Below are 17,068 nucleotides of genomic sequence, written 5' to 3' on the forward strand. Positions count from 1 at the left end.
GGAGTAATGGGTGTTTCACAAGCCTTCCCAGGTCCCCAAAGGGCACACATGTCTGGGGAAGTTGAGGGTCTGTCCCAGGCCTTGCCCCTTCCCTTACTTTGTTTGCAGATTTTTAATAGGAGTCTAATGTCTGTGTTGTAAAACTGTGCTGCAGTTTTACTTCTGAATGCTTTATGCATTTATAATTATTAAATACTTTGTATTCATCTGAGCCTTATTCAGTGTTTTTTATTCTTTTTGGATTTATTTTATGTGTATGAGTGTTTTGCCTGCATGTATGTAAGTGCACCTGTGTCATGCAATGCCTGTGGAGGACAGAATAGGGCATCGGATCCCCTAGAATTGGGTGGTTTGGGAACTGAACCCAGTTTCTCTGCAAGGGCAGCCAGTGCTCTTAACCTCTCTGCCATCTCTCCAGCTCGTATTTGAGTGTTACTCAGTTTTTAAGGCCCCGGTGAGACGGGAAAAATGTATGCATCAGGAACCCTTTGAGAAGGGTCACTTCTCCCTGCCTCCCACCTGTTAATTTACTCGGGTGCTGGACCCTAGCTTTCCTGAGACACGAGGTGCCTTGGCTCTCTCTTGCCCCCTCCTCTGCCCTTGTCCCAGTGTGTACCTGCTCTGACACCTCCTCTCAGGGCAGTTCTAGTTCATCATGTGTGGACTCTAAGCATCTCTTAGCTAGGATCTGAGCCACACCTTGCACCAGAAGCCAGAAAAGCTTGACAGATCCACCTGTAGCTAGCCAAGGTGTGTCTGGGAAGTGATGGAGCGGGAAAGGTAAGAATATGGGGGTGAGGAGAGAGCTCTTCAGCACAGGGCACAGCAGTGCCGGAAAGCCACGTGGAGGGCCGCCCGGGGAGGCCCTGGGGAATTCATACTGGTCAATCAGTGACACTGTCTGTTTTGGACCTGTTTTGGCAGCACCTGTCACTTAGGTGTTGAATATGAGTGGTCAAAAACTCCATCTTAGGAATTGAGAAGAAACCACTCTCTCATTTTCTACAAAAACCCCCGTATGGAAATTGGTCCCAGAAATGAGGCGCAGACCAACACGGGCCTTGGGTGGGGTTGCCTTTGTACATCTGCAGAGCATGTGTGCACGCTCTCGGCAGGCCAGGAGACCTGGCAGGTGCACATAGGCCAGTAGGCCTGGCAGACCCTGTGTCTTCATCCAGGTCATTGGTGGTCTGGGTTCCCCTTCCATCATTTCAGTCCTTGAGGTCCATGGTGTAGTTCGGCGCCCAGCCTGGAGAGTGTTCACGACTTATATTTTCTTTACTCTTTTTTGTACTTTTTTCACGAGCTTTACCACCAGTTTTGGTTTTTAAAGCCCCAGAGAGATTTTCACTGGATTCTTTTAGAGTGTTTTATCAAAACAGAGGTCTCTGTGCTCCTCGGTCTCCTCAGTTAGGAACATTATACAGCTCTGTTCTTGAGTTTAAGATGGGCTAGCGTCCAGAATTGTGCGGTTATAAAGCCTTTACCTCATGTTTAAGGACCACCTCACTTGGTATGTGGAGGTCTGACTCCTGGCACCTTCTTGGTGTGGGGTGACTCAGGGGTTCTCTTTTTCTTTTCTCTTCTTTCTTTCCTTTTTGTTTTATTTTATTTTATTCATTTTATTTTTTTGAGACAGAGTTGCCCTTTGTAGCTTTGGCTGGCCTGGAGATTGCTGTGTAGGCCAGACTAGCCTCAAACTCACAGAGATCCACCTGTCTCAGCCTTCACCTCTCAAATGCAGGGATTAAAGAGGTGTGTCACTACGCCTGGTTGGCTTTTCTTAACTGTTCTCTTGGTCCCCTGTACCGCCATCTTACTGAGTGAGCAGTTTTTTCGTCTGACTTGATAGAAGGACCTGGTGGCCAGCCAGTGTGTAGGGTCCATATTTCAGATTCTGGCTTTGCTGGGACTTGGAATGAGCCTTCCAGAACCATGGAGCATTTGTCCAGCAGGAGTAGATGGCACTGGGGCTAGGAGAGCAGTTGTCTAGGAGATACCTGCCCTGGTGGTGGGTCTGAACCATGTGCATGGCAATGTCCTCCTGTAACTCCCTCCAGCTCAAGGAGAGCAGGGTCCTAGCTTGCCCCAGACACCAGACAGTTCAGAGTGGGGTTTGTGTTAACTTCTTCCCCCATACCTTTCCACAGTCTGGATTCCCACGGCCCTACCAGAGATGGCATCCTCCATTTGGATCTGAGAGATTAGTGCTGATTGGGTGGATGGTGTTTGTCATGTTCTTTTTTTTTTTTTATCTGAATTTTTCATTATATATTTTGGTAGGGAGGGGGAAATGGAGGAACTTACAAAGAAACGAACACCCGACACTCTGTCATGTTCTTTTTGGTTTGTTTTTCCTTCTGGGTTTTTTTCTGGGTTTTCCGTGTGTCTGTCTGCCTACCCGTGCATGCACTTGGAAGCCAGAGGAAGCACTGCGTGTCCTGCTCTCGCTCCCCACTTAAGTTCTAGTTAACTGAACCTGGAGCTAGGCAGGCTGTCAGCAGAGCCCAATGACCCTCGGGCCTCTACCTCCCACACACTGGGTTTGCAGACGTCATGGCAAGCTCTTGTTATATGGGTGCAGCGGATTTAAACTTAGGTCCTCCTGTGTGCACAGTAGTGCTCTGTCGCCGAGCAGTCTCCTCAGTCCTTTGGTTGGTTTGATGACACAGGATCTTGCTGATAACCCAGGTTGACCTTGAATTTGAGATCTTCCTTCCTTTTCCCCCAGCACTACGCCCAGCTCCCTATTTACTTAATTTACTTGTGCTAGAAGTTCACACAGTTTATTTGATTTTTCACACATGAAACTATCCTTCAAAAATCTGTTATACAAAAAGTGGGGCGGGAGCTGGTGCGATCCAATGGCATGTGTATATGCACACACAAATAAAAATGCAAGAAAATTAAAAATAAAAAAGCTGGGATTGGAGAGATGGCTCAGTGGTTAAGAGCACTGGCTGCTCTTGCAGAGGACCTGGGTTCTGTTCATAGCGCCCACATGGTGATTAACAACTGTCCTTAACTCCAGATCCAGGGAATCCGATGCCCTCTTCTGACCTCTGTGGGCATTGTGCAACATGGGTGCACTCACATACATGCAGGCAACACACTCATACATGCAAAATAATAAAAATAAAATATTTTAAAAATAAAAAGCTTTTTAAAGGCACAGTATAGGGGGAGGTAGCCTCTCTGATTGTCTGTCTACATAATAAAATATTGGTGCTGCAGTTTGTGCCATAAGAAGCAACCTAAGATGCTAATTTTCCATATGTATATGTCTAAATAAAACCTTCTTAAAGTGACACTGTCTTACAAAAGAATACACAGAGACAAGTTAGATTTTTTTTTTACAATGTGTGCGATCATGTTTCTAAAAACATTGAATCCCAGAATGAATAGCAATTGTATCAAAGACTTAAAGTTGTGGCACAAAGGCATCTTGTAGGGTGTCACTTTCATCTCAGGGAGGGCCACCCCATAAATCCAGAAATCTTTTTTTTTTTTTTAATATGTGTATGAGTCTGCATGTGTTAACCACCATGTGGGTGTTGGGAACTGAACCCAGGTCCTCTACAAGAGCAAGCCAGTGCTCTTAACCACTGAGCCATCTCTCCAGCTCCTCTTTCTCGCTCTTAATTGGTAAGTTTTGAAATAACTTGCCATCCAGCAGTGATGACCAAGTTCTCTGCTGGGCACTGGTAGGGCAAACATAAGAGCCACTAGAGTTAAGGTGCTTCTAGAAGTAACCAGGAGTGCTGACGGGAATACAGTTTATATATAAATTAAAATGAGAAAGGCTAAATGCGGGTAAAGGCAGAGGCCTGGGGCAATGTCTAGATGGTGTCTGGAAGTGCCCTTTTCAAAAGTGAACTTGGAGCCAGATGTGCACAGCTTCCAGTCCCAGCACTGGTTTAGGGATGAAGCCAGGCCCCTAGTCAGCCAAGCACAGCAGCTTTTCACTGACGCCACTCCATGTCAGATCAGGGGAGAAACCTGTGTGCCCCGTACCTGCTCCCACTGCCCAGGGCACCAAGGCTTGCCTCTGCTCATCACCAGAGTGACTTCTGAACGTGCCCTGCCACTGAACCTGATTTTGAGAGATTCGGCTCCTGTGGCAGGACTTTGTTCGCTTTCTTTAGAATATTCTGCTGTGTGGCTTTCACTGTCTAACTCTTACTAGGCAAAGCTCCATGTTATAGAGCATTCCAGGACTTCACTCCTTGTGGTTGGAAAGCATTCCGGATGGAAAGCTTAGCCATCTATCCATTGGTGGCATGGGAACTGTTTTCACATTTTCATGTGCAGCAAAGCACTCAGTGGATAATTAGTGAAAGTTAGTTCTAAGTGTGACTGTGAGGTCTGCCTGTGCTGTTTGTTCTCTCCCGTCTGAGGAAGAAGCCAGCATTTGGCTTTTAGCCTGCTGGGTGCACCTGTCTCACAGCAGTGAAGAGGAAGGTAGTGTCTGAGGGGGAAACACCCTTAGTTCAGTGAAGTCTGCCATGTTGTGGAGGAGGGTGGAGCTGGCGGAAACCTCATTTCAAGTGATGAGAGCAGGACTTCTCCTGAGAAGTCTGATTCTAATCACCTGGATGGAGATTCTAACCAAGTCTAGTGTGGCGAACCAGTGAGAATTTGGACATTACTCACAGGAGCATGGCAACCACTTAGACCACCAAAGATTGTCTTTCCCAGAATCTTGCATGTAAAGAACCTGTGGGCAGGAATGGGCATCCTTTGACCTTTCCCACCATGAGCCTGGTGGGCCGGGTGGACTGTAGCACAGTTTTCTGAAGAGTATATTGTGGTGCCTGAGAACCTGACCTAGAGAGAGGTCAGGTGTGGCCCTCTGCTGTGATCATTTTCATGCATTGAAGCCTTAGAGGTACGGCCATGTGGGTGGAGTGGGACCAGTGTGTAGGGAAGCTAAGAGAGCAATGCAAGGGATGTGAGAGCTTGACAGGTACTGTTAGGGTGAGCAGTGGGCTGTGACCTGGCTTCTGTGGTGCTGAGTGCCGGACCGTATTTGGTGGGACCATATTTGGTGTGGTGGAATGCCTGTGTGGGTCGCTGAAAGCCAGGCTGTGCCAGATTCCAGGTAAGCTCTGTGGAGAGGGGCTACTGCACAGGCCATGCTGTGACCATGCTGGGAGAAGAGAGTGTTTGTAAGGATGGGCTTCTTGACTGGAGTTCCCTGTCAGTCCTATGACCTTGAACTCAGAATTCCACTGGGACATGCCCTTCTGCTCCAGCCTTGTACAGTGGTGGCACCATGTGGTATTTAAGGTGTGTGAACATTAAAATAACAAAGTGCTTGTGTGCCAAACGCTTGGCCCTTCACACTCTAAGCCTGTGGTGGAATCAATGCATAGGCATTTTCTGTGAATATCTCACGGCGGCCCTGTGGCAGAGCTGGTGATGCTGACTGGCAGCACGCCCTGTGGGATTGCCGTCCGCGCACAGCCCAGACAAGCTGAAAGCCCAGGCGCCCACACTGTTCCACGCGTGCCTTGCGCTATATATAGGCATCTGGATGAGTGGGACATGGGAATTTTTAAAGACTCCATATTTAGGATTGATGGCAATTGAAAAGCTTGTTGGAGATTTGAATATAATTGGCCTTATTTTTCTAAGGGGATGCAGAACCTTTTTATAGACTCTTTTTCCCCCTTTTTAGTTGCAAACACAGTGGTACTTGGCTGCTGCTGCCACAAGTGAGTTGTATCCTGGCATCTAATGACCTGGAGGGGTTTCTGTTCAGGAAGCTGTTGGAGGCCTGTTCTGAGCCTCCAGGGTACAGATCACCAGCCAGCTGGTGGCCTTGACTTCTGTCACTGTGGCACTGGGAGTGTCCAGGTCCTCCTGTGTCTGTTTCGTTTCTGCTCCAGGTAGAATTGGGCATGCATGTGGGGGCTCAACTGTGGAGGGGACACTTTCTCCCACTGTCACTCTGCAGCAGCTGGCCTTGTGGAGTGCTGGCCTTGGCCTCATGCTGTACTGCTCTCTGCCCTGGTGCCCTGTGAGTAGAGGGCGGGGCTGTGCTGTCTGCTCACCCTGGGATGCCACCCATTTCCCAAGAAGACCTTTCACATGCAGAGTCTCAGCTAGGGCTTCCTCTACAGCCCACTCCAGATGCCCCCGTGGCTTCATGCAGCATGTCATGCTCTGACCTAGATTTGCTCTTTTGAGCCTTGAAAGTGACATCTGCTGTTTTTGTCATGAATTTCGGCATTAGAACACAACTAAACTGCAGGTAATGCAAAAACTAGGAGGGAAGGCAAATAAATCAGTTGGCAGATCCTGCATCCCCAGGCCATCTTCCTGACTCAGTGCTAAGTTGGGTCGCACACAGAATTCGATTTCAAAGAAATCCATAATCCAAGATTGTAAAGAAAGGGCAAGGGGGCGTGACTGTGAGACCGCCCTAGTTAGTAGAGTACAGGTGTGATGTAAGCCTTCCCGAAGGGTGCCTGAGATTGAGTCACTAGAGCACAGAGTCTAGGAGAAAGCACTGATTCTGGATGGCTTTCTGGGGACAGCTTTGCCGGTCATCTGGAGTGACATTAGAAAGGGTGTTGGTAATATGAAGAGTCCACTCCAGCATGGAGAACAGCCTTCCTGCTGGATTGGGCTAGGGAAGATGCCGGCAGGCATCCTCATGTGTACAACAAATGCACATCTGAAGGAAGCTGGTGGCCCGGGGATACCCTGTTCTTTTTGAGAGTCTGTGTTGATGCCTTTGTTAGGTCTCTTGCCATTTGTGGGATTTAAATTTTAAAAAATATCCATTTTTAATCCCAGCACTCAGGAGGCAGAGGCAGGCAGATCTCTGTGAGTTCAAGGCCAGCCTGGTCTACATAGTGAGTTCCAGGACAGCTGGGGCTACAGGGAGACCCAATCTAAAAAAAAAAATTGTATTTTTATTTTTTATGTGTATGAGTATATTCCTGCATGTGTGTAAGTGCCTGCAGAGGTCAGAAGAGGATATCAGATTCCCCTGGAACCGGAGATACAGATGGTTGTTAGCCTCCATGTGGGTACTGGGATCTGAACCCTGGTCCTCTGCAAGAGCAGCCATTGCTCTTCACTGCTGCACTATCTCTCCAGCCCACAAGATCCATTATTTTTATTTTATCTGTGTGTTTTGCCTGGATGTGTGTAAGTACACTTGTGTGTGCAATGCCTGAAGAATTGATATATTCATACTCCCATTATTTGTGTGTGTGTGTGCATGTGTGTATGCAGTGCACACGTGTGGAGTCGAGGTTGACATGGGGTGTGTGTGTGTGTGCTTGTGTGTGTGCATGTGTGTATGCAGTGCACATGTGTAGAGTCGAGGTTGACACGGGGGGTGTGTGTGTGTGCTGTGTGTGTGCAGTCCAGAGGTTGACACGGGGTGTGTGTGTGCATGTGTGTGTAGTGCACACGTGTGGAGTCCAGAAGTTGACACGGGGTGTGTGCTTGTGTGTGTGTGTGTGTGTGCTTGTGCTTGTGTGTGTGCATGTGTGTATGCAGTGCACACGTGTGGAGTCCAGAGGTTGACATTGGCTCTCTTACTCTCCGCCTTATTTTTTGAGACAGATTTTCACTGAACCTGGAGCTCTCCAACTAGCTGGACTGGCCAGAAGGCCCCAGCCCACCCCCGCTGCCCGTGCTAGGGTTACACTTCTGTGTCACCGTGCCTGACTTGTACAAGGGTAATGGGGATTCAAACTTGGGTCTTCGTGCTTGTGCAGGGAGGTACTTTTTACCAGCTAAGCCATTTCCCAGCTCTTTATATTCTTTTAAATTAAAAAAAAAAAATGTGTGTGTGGGAGGGTGTGCTTGTACATGTGATGCATGTGAATGTGTATGTTATGAAGGCCAGAGGTCAGCAACCTCAGGTGTTTCTTACCCATCATGGTTTTTGAGGTGAGGTCTCACCTGCTTGGAGCTTGCTAAGCCAGCTGGCCAGTGAGCTCTAGGGGTGCACCTATCTCTGCCTCCCAGCACTGGCATTGTAAGTACACACCACTCCCCCACTCCTCGCCATGGGTCTCCCTAGTACCCACTTTATGTACTGAGCCGTCTCCCTAGTTAGTACCCACTTGCTTTTTCAAATTTACTTCTTTTTTTTGCTGTGCATTTAATATCTATGTTATTGAGGTATAATTACACTAAGATCCTGTCCCAAAGTGGAGTCAAAGGGCACCTGCTTCTGTTCACGGTGCTTGTGAAAGCCGTCCATATGGCTGCGTGTATCTATGGACACTTGCTTTGGTTGCTGTGTCTTCGTTGTATGGACACATCCCAGTGTGTCCATCACCCATTGGAGTAGGTTGTGGGCTGCTCAGTGTGACAGTTACGAGAAAGCCTCTGCCATGGGAGCAGGTCTCTGTGTGCGCTGCCCTTTGTCCAGTGGGATCTGTCAGCTGGTGCCTGTTGATGGATGCCTCACACAGGTCACACTGTCTGCCTTCTCACCCACCCTGAATGTGTGGGCTCCAGTGGCTCTGCTCTGTGCCAGCATGGTGCTGTCTTTCAGTCCCACACAGCCTGGGCCATTGCAAGGTGTTTTTTCTATTTTTGTTAACTTTCTGTTCATATCTTTTGGGGTTTGTTCATACCTATTCTATGAGGATAGAATCCTGGGGTCAGGTAAGTGGCTTAGTAAAGTGCTTGCAAGGACCTGAGTTTGATCCCCAGAACCCATGTAAAACATGGAGGCTCACACTGTAACCCCAGTGCAGGGGAGGTGGGGACAGGTGGCTGTCTGAGCCTGTTGATGAGCTCCAAGCCAGTGAGAGGTCCTGTCTCAGAAACAAAGTGACTGCTTCCACATGCACAGGCACACCTGTGCGCCTGCACACTCGTGAACACACAGGCACACCTGTGCGCCTGCACACTCGTGAACACACAGGCACACCTGTGCGCCTGCACACTCAGGAACACACAGGCACTAGAGGATTTCCGGGTATTGCTGGAACACCTCATCTGTCAGTTGTGTATTTGGAAGTGTTCCTGTCAGTCACTTGCCCCTTCTGTCCCCGTTCCCTTCCCTTCTCTTTTCTGCTCAGCCATGGAGCCCGCAGTCCCCCAAGTTTGGGATTACAGGCATGCCCCTTTGTGCCCAGGACCTTTATGTTTTCAATAGCGTGTTTCAAAGTTCTTTATTTGTTAAAGTCCCGCTAATACTTCTAAGAAGTGTTTCCTCCAAGGTCAGGAACTCTCCTGTGCTATTCTGGAAGTCCTGTCCTTCGGCCATGTGGGCAAGTCCCCTACCTCCACAAACTGCCCTCTTGGCCCTCCAGGAGCCCAAAGGGAGCCAGCAAGACTGTCAGGATGATTCTGGTTGCTCAGAGAGAGAATGAAAGGGTATGTAGTGAGTGGTTTAGAAACAGAAGACAAAGGCTTAAAGAAGTGGCCCAGCGGTTAAGAGCACTGGCCACTCTTGCAGAGGACCCGGGTTTGATTCCCAGCACCCACATGGCAGCTAACAGCCGTCTATCACTCCGGTTCCAGGAGAATCTGATGCCCTCATCTGACCACCGAGGGCACTGCACTACACAGGTGCACTTACATACAGTCAGTACACTCATACACACAAAAATAAAAAAATTTAAGAAATTAAAATTTGCCGGGCGTGATAGCGCATGCCTTAATCCCAGCACTCGGGAGGCAGAGACAGGTGGATCTCTGTGAGTTCGAGGCCAGCCTGGTCTACGTAGTGAGTTCCAGGACAGCTGGGGCTACAGAGAGACCCTGTCTCAAAAAGACCAAAAAATAAAAATAAAACAAAAATTTAAGTCAAAGGGAAAAAGCCCTTAAAAAAATAGAAATAATTAATTTTATAATGTTCTCCTCCCCTATTTTAGATCAACAGGAGGTCCTTCTGGTCGAAGTGGACATCGGATGGTAGCCTGGAAGCGACAGTTAGTTCTTTTTGGTGGCTTCCACGAAAGCACAAGGTTGGTACTCACACCAGAAGATTGGGCCTCTTCTGGGGCATCTGGGTGAATGTTGCCTAGGCTGACAGTGCTGATCAGAAACTGCCCCCCAAGTCAGTGTGCACAGCTCGGCAGCCACACACATCAGCAGCTGCGTGAAGTAGTAAGGATTTCGTTGTCCACACATTAAGTCAGCACCTACTATGTGTAGGTGATGTACGGGACCAGCACAGCCCTGCCTTTTATAGACCCATAAATGACAAATCACAGTTTTACAGTGGTTTTAACTTGCAGTCATTTTAAAATTAGAATCGTTCCCCAAACCGTCATCTTACTTAAAACTATTTAGGGGGCTAAAGAGACAACTCAGCAGATGTGAGCACTTGCTGTTCTTCCAGAGGACCCAAGTTTGGTTCTCAGCACCCACCTCGGGAAGCTCACAACCTCCTGTAACTCCAGCTCCAGGGATCCAGTGCTCTCTCTGGTTTCCTTGGGTACCTGTGTCTGTGTGGGTACACGCACACATTTTTTTTTCCAAAATTTATTATTTATATGTATGAGTGTATGCCTGCATGAGTGTAAGTGCACCTGTGTTGTGTAATGCCCACAGTCAGAAGAGCAGATTGAATCCCCTGGAACTGGAGTTATGGACCGTTGTCGGCCACCATGTGGGTGCTGGGAACTAAGCCCGGGCCCTCTGTAAGAATAGGCAGTGCCATCTCTCCAGCCCCCATATCTTTTTCCAAGTTGACTATTTAGGAAGTGCTTGAGGCACACAGAAAAAACAAGAGCTCACAGCGGTGCAGTCACCATTTGTATTAAATTAGTTTGACTTTTAATTACCACCTTTCTGAGTTTTTCTTGCGATAGTTGCTAGTTATCTTCAATTCAGAGTAGAATTTCTTTGCTGAAAGTCTGCAGTTTGAAACCTGAGGGAACTGGAATGTAGTAAGTCTTCTAAGAATCTGGAGTCTCCCATCGTCATTGTGTTATGTGAGCGGGCTTGTGGGTTTGAGCAGCAGCTAGCAGTTCCCAGGGCAACCTAGCTCTTTTCCAGGGCAGGGGAGGCTGACTGCCTGGGCCCAGCTTCCAGCTGCAGCTGCAGCCAGTCCTGCCTCTGCAGTCTCCACTGTGCACTGCAGGAGGGCACGAGAGACCGCCTTGGGCCAGCTCTTTGCTGCAGCCCTCCTATGCATGGTGGCTTAGAGCCCTGGCCCTGGGCTATTCAGAGGCACTGTGATACAGAATTTTGTCCCCTCTCCTTTGTGAATACTTTAGGTCTTTCTGCACAGCTGAAGGACAGCGTCTTGTTCTGTGACAGTCACCCCACAACAGCAAGTCTCACTATTTTGTTCCCATGCCCCTCCCTGTGCCGAGTGCTTGGGCTCCAGAGTCCCTGGGCCCTGAGCAGGGCAAGTATTAGGTGGTGTGTCCCTGTCTTTGGGTTGTGGAAGCAAAGGCCCTGCTTCTGTCCTCTGGTTTTGAGGGGTCCTCTGCTCGCTCACCCATCCCTGCCTCAGTCTAAGGACTTGCCACAGTTCCTGCCAAGCTGTACATATCTGCACTCACGGTCCGTTAGACTTGAATTCGTTTTCAGTCTCACAGTCACATCCAGTAACCACAGGCTTGTTTAGAAGATGGTGGTGCTGTCAGCGCAGTTAGGAAATAGCACGACTTTGATGTTAGATCACCTTGCATCTGTGGCTGGAGTCTCTGATTTCCAAGTGTGAGCTAAGTGCTTGCAGCCCTCCACTGGACTTAGACTGTAAGCAGACACTGGGTGAGGGCAGCGGGACTCCTTCAGTGTACGGGGAGCACACTCATGTCCCACCTCTTCCTGTCCTCTCTATGGTGACTTGTGTCCTTGTGTCCACCAGGGATTACATCTACTACTGTGATGTGTACACCTTCAGCCTGGACACCTTCCTGTGGAGCAAACTGTCCCCATCGGGCCCTGGGCCTGCACCCAGGTCTGGCTGCCTGATGGCTGTCACCCCCCAGGGTAGCATAGCCATCTATGGGGGCTACTCAAAGCAGGTAAGATCTGACTTGCAGGAAGTCTGGGGACGTCTGTCTGTCACCCTTCAGTCTGCCAGTGGTGGAAGCTTCCAGAACGATGTAACCATTCTCCACATTGAGCTGCAGTAGACAGGCAGCACAGCTCTGCTCCTCTTTGAACCTACAGAGATTGATTTATCTATGTCTTTTTGAGACAGGGTCTCCCTGTAGCCTCAGCTGGCTTGGCACTCACTATGTAGACCAGGCTGGATACTCCTGCGTCAGCCTCCCCAAGTGCTAGGATTATAGGCGTGGGCTACCATGCAGGGCTGACTTTTTTTTTGAGACTGTATCCCTGTAGCCCCAGCTGGCTCGGCACTCGCTCTGTAGACCAGGCTGGCCTCAAACTCACAGAGCACCTCCTGCCTCTGCCTCCTGAGTGCTGGGATTAAAGCCGTGTGCCACCATGCCCAGCTGAGATTTATTATTAATGTATGTGTTTATGGTGTGTATGTGTGTATTCATACAAGTGTGTGCATGTATGTGTGGAGGCAGAGGTTAACATGAGTTGCCATGGTTGTGTGTGTGTGTGTGTTCATACGTGTGTGCATGTATGTGTGTGTGGAGGTGGAGGTTGACATGAGTTGCCATGGTGTGGTGTGTGTGTGTGTGTGTGTGTGTGTGTGTGTGTGTAGGTTAACATGAGTTGCCATGGTGTGTGTGTGTGCATTCATACGAGTGTGGGCATGTATGTGTGTGTGGAGGTTAACATGAGTTGCCATGGTGTGTGTGTGTGTTCATTCTTACAAGTGTGTGCATGTATGTGTGTGTGGAGGTAGAGGTTAACATGAGTTGCCATTGTGTGTGTGTGTGTGTGTGTGTGTGTATACGAGTGTGTGTGTGTGGAGGTTAACATGAATTGCCATGGTTGTGTGTGTGTGCGTGTTCATACGAGTATGTGCATGTATGTGTGTGTGGAGGCGGAGGTTAACATGAGTTGCCTTCCTTAATTGCTCTCCACCTTACTTTTTTGAGACAGGCCTCTCACGGAACGTGGGGCTCACCAGTTGGCTGGCAGGTGCCTGCCTCTCCCTCTCCTGTGCTAGGGTTACACATGCTGCTGTGCTGGCTTCGGTGTGTGCTGGGATCCAGACCAGGGTCCTCATGCTGTGCAGCAGGCACTTGACCACTGAGCTGTTCTGTGGCCCTGTGAACATACAGAGACTTTTCAGTCCTGTCATGTTCTAACCCACGCCCACCGCAGCATTGTGATGGGCACAGCTCTGTCTTTTGCGGTCTTCTTACGGCTGAGTCGCTGTAATCACCATATAGTATTCCACCATAACACTGAGTCACTGTAACCATGTAGTATTCTACCATGATGCTGTCACTGTAACCATATAGTATTCCACTGTGGATCATGCCACAACACATTTCGTCTCATTAGTGTGCTGGATAGCTCTGGTTGTCAACTTGACACGTCTGGGTTGAGGGAGCCTCATTTGGGGAATTGTCTCCATTGGTAGGGCCTGTGGCCATATCTGTGGGGTATTTTCTTGGTTGTTGAGTGATGTGGGAGGGCCCAGCCCACTGTGCAGGGGTGCCTGTGTTGTATAAGAAAGCAGGCTCGGGCTGGAGAGATGGCTCAGCGGTTAAGAGCACTGACTGCTCTTGCAGAGGACCCAGGTTCGATTCCCAGCACCCACATGGCAGCTACGAACTGTCCTTAACTCCAGTTCCAGGGTAATCTGAAGCCCTCTTCTGACTTCTGCAGCATTGCACGACATGGGTGCACTCACATACATGCAGGGAATAAAAAATAATAAAATATTTTTTTTTAAAAAAGAAAGCAAGCTGAGCAGGGGCCAGAGGAGCAAGCCAGTAAGCAGTGTTCCTCCATGGCGTGTGCTCTAGCTCCTGCCGCCAGGTTCCTGCCCTGAGTTCCTACCTTGGGCTCCCTCAGTGATCACCTGCGATCTGGGAGACTTGTAACCGAATAAACCCTTCCCTCCCTAAGTTGGTGTTGGTCAGAGTGTTTTGTCACGACAATGGAAAAGCAAACTAGAACACGGTGCCTGAGAGGTGTTCCTAGGCCCATGTCCAGGACTTGTGACTCCTGGAGTCTGCCCATGGGTGCTGGCCACCCTCTTGCCTGCTCTCCTTGGTACTTTGCCAGCCCTGACACTGCTGTGGGTCTGAGACAGGAAGTGCTGTTGTGTTGAGGTTAAAATCCTTTCTGTTCTGGAAATTGACAGTTAATTTGAAAGAATCCTCTAGTGAGTACCTACATGCCCTGAGTCAGTTCTGCTATTCCGGTTTCATTGTACTTGATCACGTAGACACGTGCACCTGTATCCCTGTCCTGTCTGATGTCTTTTGTGTAGTTCAAAGAACAATGCCAGTGCCATCCCTGAGTGCACATGTGTGTGGGCAAGCGGAGGGTGGTGTTGACCGGAGCCTGGTTTACCCACAGCACAGTACGTACTCAGCTGAGAGTCATGCAGTGGGGCCTGCTCTGGTCCTTCCTACCTGTGTATTCCAGAACTTTCAGTTCATTGTTTCTTCCTCTCCCCTCCCCCTCCTCCGCTTCAGCCTTTAGCCCCAGGACCCCCACCCTCACTTTCAGGTCACATGCGTTCCTCTGTCCCCTGGTTTATCGCTTCTTAGTGCTGAAGTTCAGATCTGACTGTTTGAAGGACTGTGGATGCATTTGTTATTGACGGCGTTTGCTCTTCCAGCCCTACCGTGGGGGTAGCCTGTGGTGAGCATTCCACAGTGGACTTTGGCTCTATGTTTTGATTTATCTTAAATAAACCCGGGGAGCAGTCTGCAGTGACGAACCAGCGTCTCGAAACCAGTTCTACCTCAAATGCCTTAAGAGTTCTGATCGTCCAGCTCTTGGTCAGCACTTGTTGGTGTTGATTTTTTATGCGTAGGTGTTGTGATGGCGTGTGGTTTCCTAGGAGGCCGTGATTCATGATTCTCTGATGGTGGCTGTTGGGCCCTTCTCACGAGCTGATGAGCCATTTGTAGTCTTCCCTGACACGTGCATTTGTGTCTTGTTGGAGGGGCTGCGCAGTTACCGAATTGAAGGAGTGCTCGGTCCCTTCGTGTGCTTGTCTTGCCATCAGTTCTCTGTGGGGTTTGCTGCTCTGCACTCTCTTGCCTCAGTGCTGGACGAGGAGCGGAAGCTGTTTGAAATCTAATCTGTGATGTTTCTTTGTTGTCTAAGACTTTGTTTACCTTTGGTAACGAGGATTTCTTCTTGAAAGTGATACACATTCCTCCCTTGTGCTTGGTTCCGTGACCTGTCTTAACCAGTATGTGTGGAGTTCTCTGTCAGTTGTTGGTGGACAAGTGACGGGTTCCTGTATCCCTTGGCATGTGCTCATTCTGGCCCACTTGTTCAGAAGACGTGCTTTCCTGAGGGTGCTGCGCCTGCGTGGTAGCTGCAGTGATCCCTGCCCACGTGGATGTCCTGGCTTCTCGTTCTGACCCTGGGCTGCTGGAGTGTGAGAGCACGTTTTCTTCTCTTATGTGTGACCGGGCTTTCCACAGGTCCGTAGTTCGAAGCTCACTGAGATCACGTGAGTGACCCTTCGTGCAGGTAGCTCCAAGCTTTCCTGCTGTCTGCCCTGAGTGAAGAAGTTGGCCTCTGGGCACCACTGAGTGGAGTGCTGGCTGAGCCTCATGGCGGTCCTCTGAGTTCCAGGTTTTAGTCTCTTCCGTGTGCTGGGAGTTTTGTTACACGCACTTGGTTTATTGATGTAATCATGCATTTCTGTTTAGTCCGTTCTCTTGTGAATACTCTTGATTGACTGACTGGCGTTGAGCAGCTTTGTATATGTGTGGCCTCTTTGGTCCTGAGGTGTCTTCCCCCTCGTGTCCTCTTGATCTGCTAGTGTCCCATTTAGATTGGCGGGAATGTGCTCATTTGGGGTTGCTTTCTGTGGCTTTTGGAATTACGTTCTGCTTGCTGCCCGGTACATGTTGGGAACATCCCTTCCTCTGTCCTGTGGAAGATCTTGTGTCTAGCTGCTGGTGTTTATCCCTGGTGTGTTGAGTGTGACTTACTAAGAAGCCCATTGGGCCTGGTATGTTCTTGGTGGGCAGGTTTTAGTGCTAAGTTCTATTTCTGCGTCAGAGGCAGAGCTCGGCAGATCCCTGTGTCCTTTTGATAAGTTGTATTTTCAGGAACTTTGCTGGTCATGTTTGGTGTAGTGTCGGCCCTCTTCTGTTTACGTGGGCCCTGCTCTGACCTCTTCTGTTTACATGGCCCTGTTCTGACCTGTTCTGTTTACATGGGCACTGTTCTAACCTCTTCTGTTTACATGGCCCTGTTCTGACCTGTTCTGTTTACGTGGGCCTTGTTCTAACCTGTTCTGTTTACGTGGGCCTATTCTGACCTCTTCTGTTTATGTGGGCCTGTTCTGACTTCTTCTGTTTACGTGGGCCCTGTTCTGACCTCTTCTGTTTACGTGGGCCTGTTCTGACCTCTTCTGTTTACATGGGCTGTTCTGACCTCTTCTGTTTATGTGGCCCTGTTCTGCCCTCTTCTGTTTACGTGGGCCCTGATCTGACATCTTCTGTTTACGTGGCCCCGTTCTGAGGTCTTCTGTTTACGTGGCCCCGTTCTGACCTGTTCTGTTTACACGGGCCCCATTCTGACCTCTTCTGTTTACGTGGGCCCCGTTCTGACGTCTTCTGTTTATGTGGCCCCATTCTGACGTCTTCTGTTTACGTGGCCCCTTTCTGACGTCTTCTGTTTACGTGGCCCCGTTCTGACGTCTTCTGTTTACGTGGCCCCGTTCTGACCTGTTCTGTTTACGCGGGCCCCGTTCTGACCTCTTCTGTTTACGTGGCCCCGTTCTGACCTCTTCTGTTTACGTGGGCCTGTTCTGACTTCTTCTGTTTACGTGGGCCCTGTTCCGACCTCTTCTGTTTACGTGGCCCTGTTCCGACCTCTTCTGTTTATGTGGGCCCTGTTCTGACCTATTCTGTTTACGTGGCCCTGTTCCGACCTCTTCTGTTTATGTGGGCCCTGTTCTGACCTGTTCTGTTTACGTGGCCCTGTTCCGACTGGTTCTGTTTACGTGGCCCTGTTCTGACCTCTTCTGTTTATACTCTGTTGACTCCTGTGT

General features: G+C 49.3%; 1 protein-coding gene across 4 annotated transcripts in view; it reads left to right on the plus strand.

Annotated features, from left to right (window-relative positions):
• The window catches only part of Klhdc4 (kelch domain containing 4), a 37,803-nt gene that overhangs the window by 14,497 nt on the left and 6,238 nt on the right, over positions 1 to 17,068 (plus strand). For all 4 annotated transcript variants that reach the window (XM_008840562.3, XM_029567122.1, XM_008840563.3 and 1 more), the window contains 2 exons: positions 9,858 to 9,950; positions 11,807 to 11,966. In XM_008840562.3, the coding sequence (XP_008838784.1) occupies positions 9,858 to 9,950; positions 11,807 to 11,966 (253 nt within the window). The remainder of the gene's footprint in view (positions 1 to 9,857; positions 9,951 to 11,806; positions 11,967 to 17,068) is intronic.

The sequence above is a fragment of the Nannospalax galili genome, unplaced genomic scaffold, assembly GCF_000622305.1.
Source record: "Nannospalax galili isolate Female #2095 unplaced genomic scaffold, S.galili_v1.0 scaffold459, whole genome shotgun sequence".
Classification (NCBI taxonomy): domain Eukaryota; kingdom Metazoa; phylum Chordata; class Mammalia; order Rodentia; family Spalacidae; genus Nannospalax; species Nannospalax galili.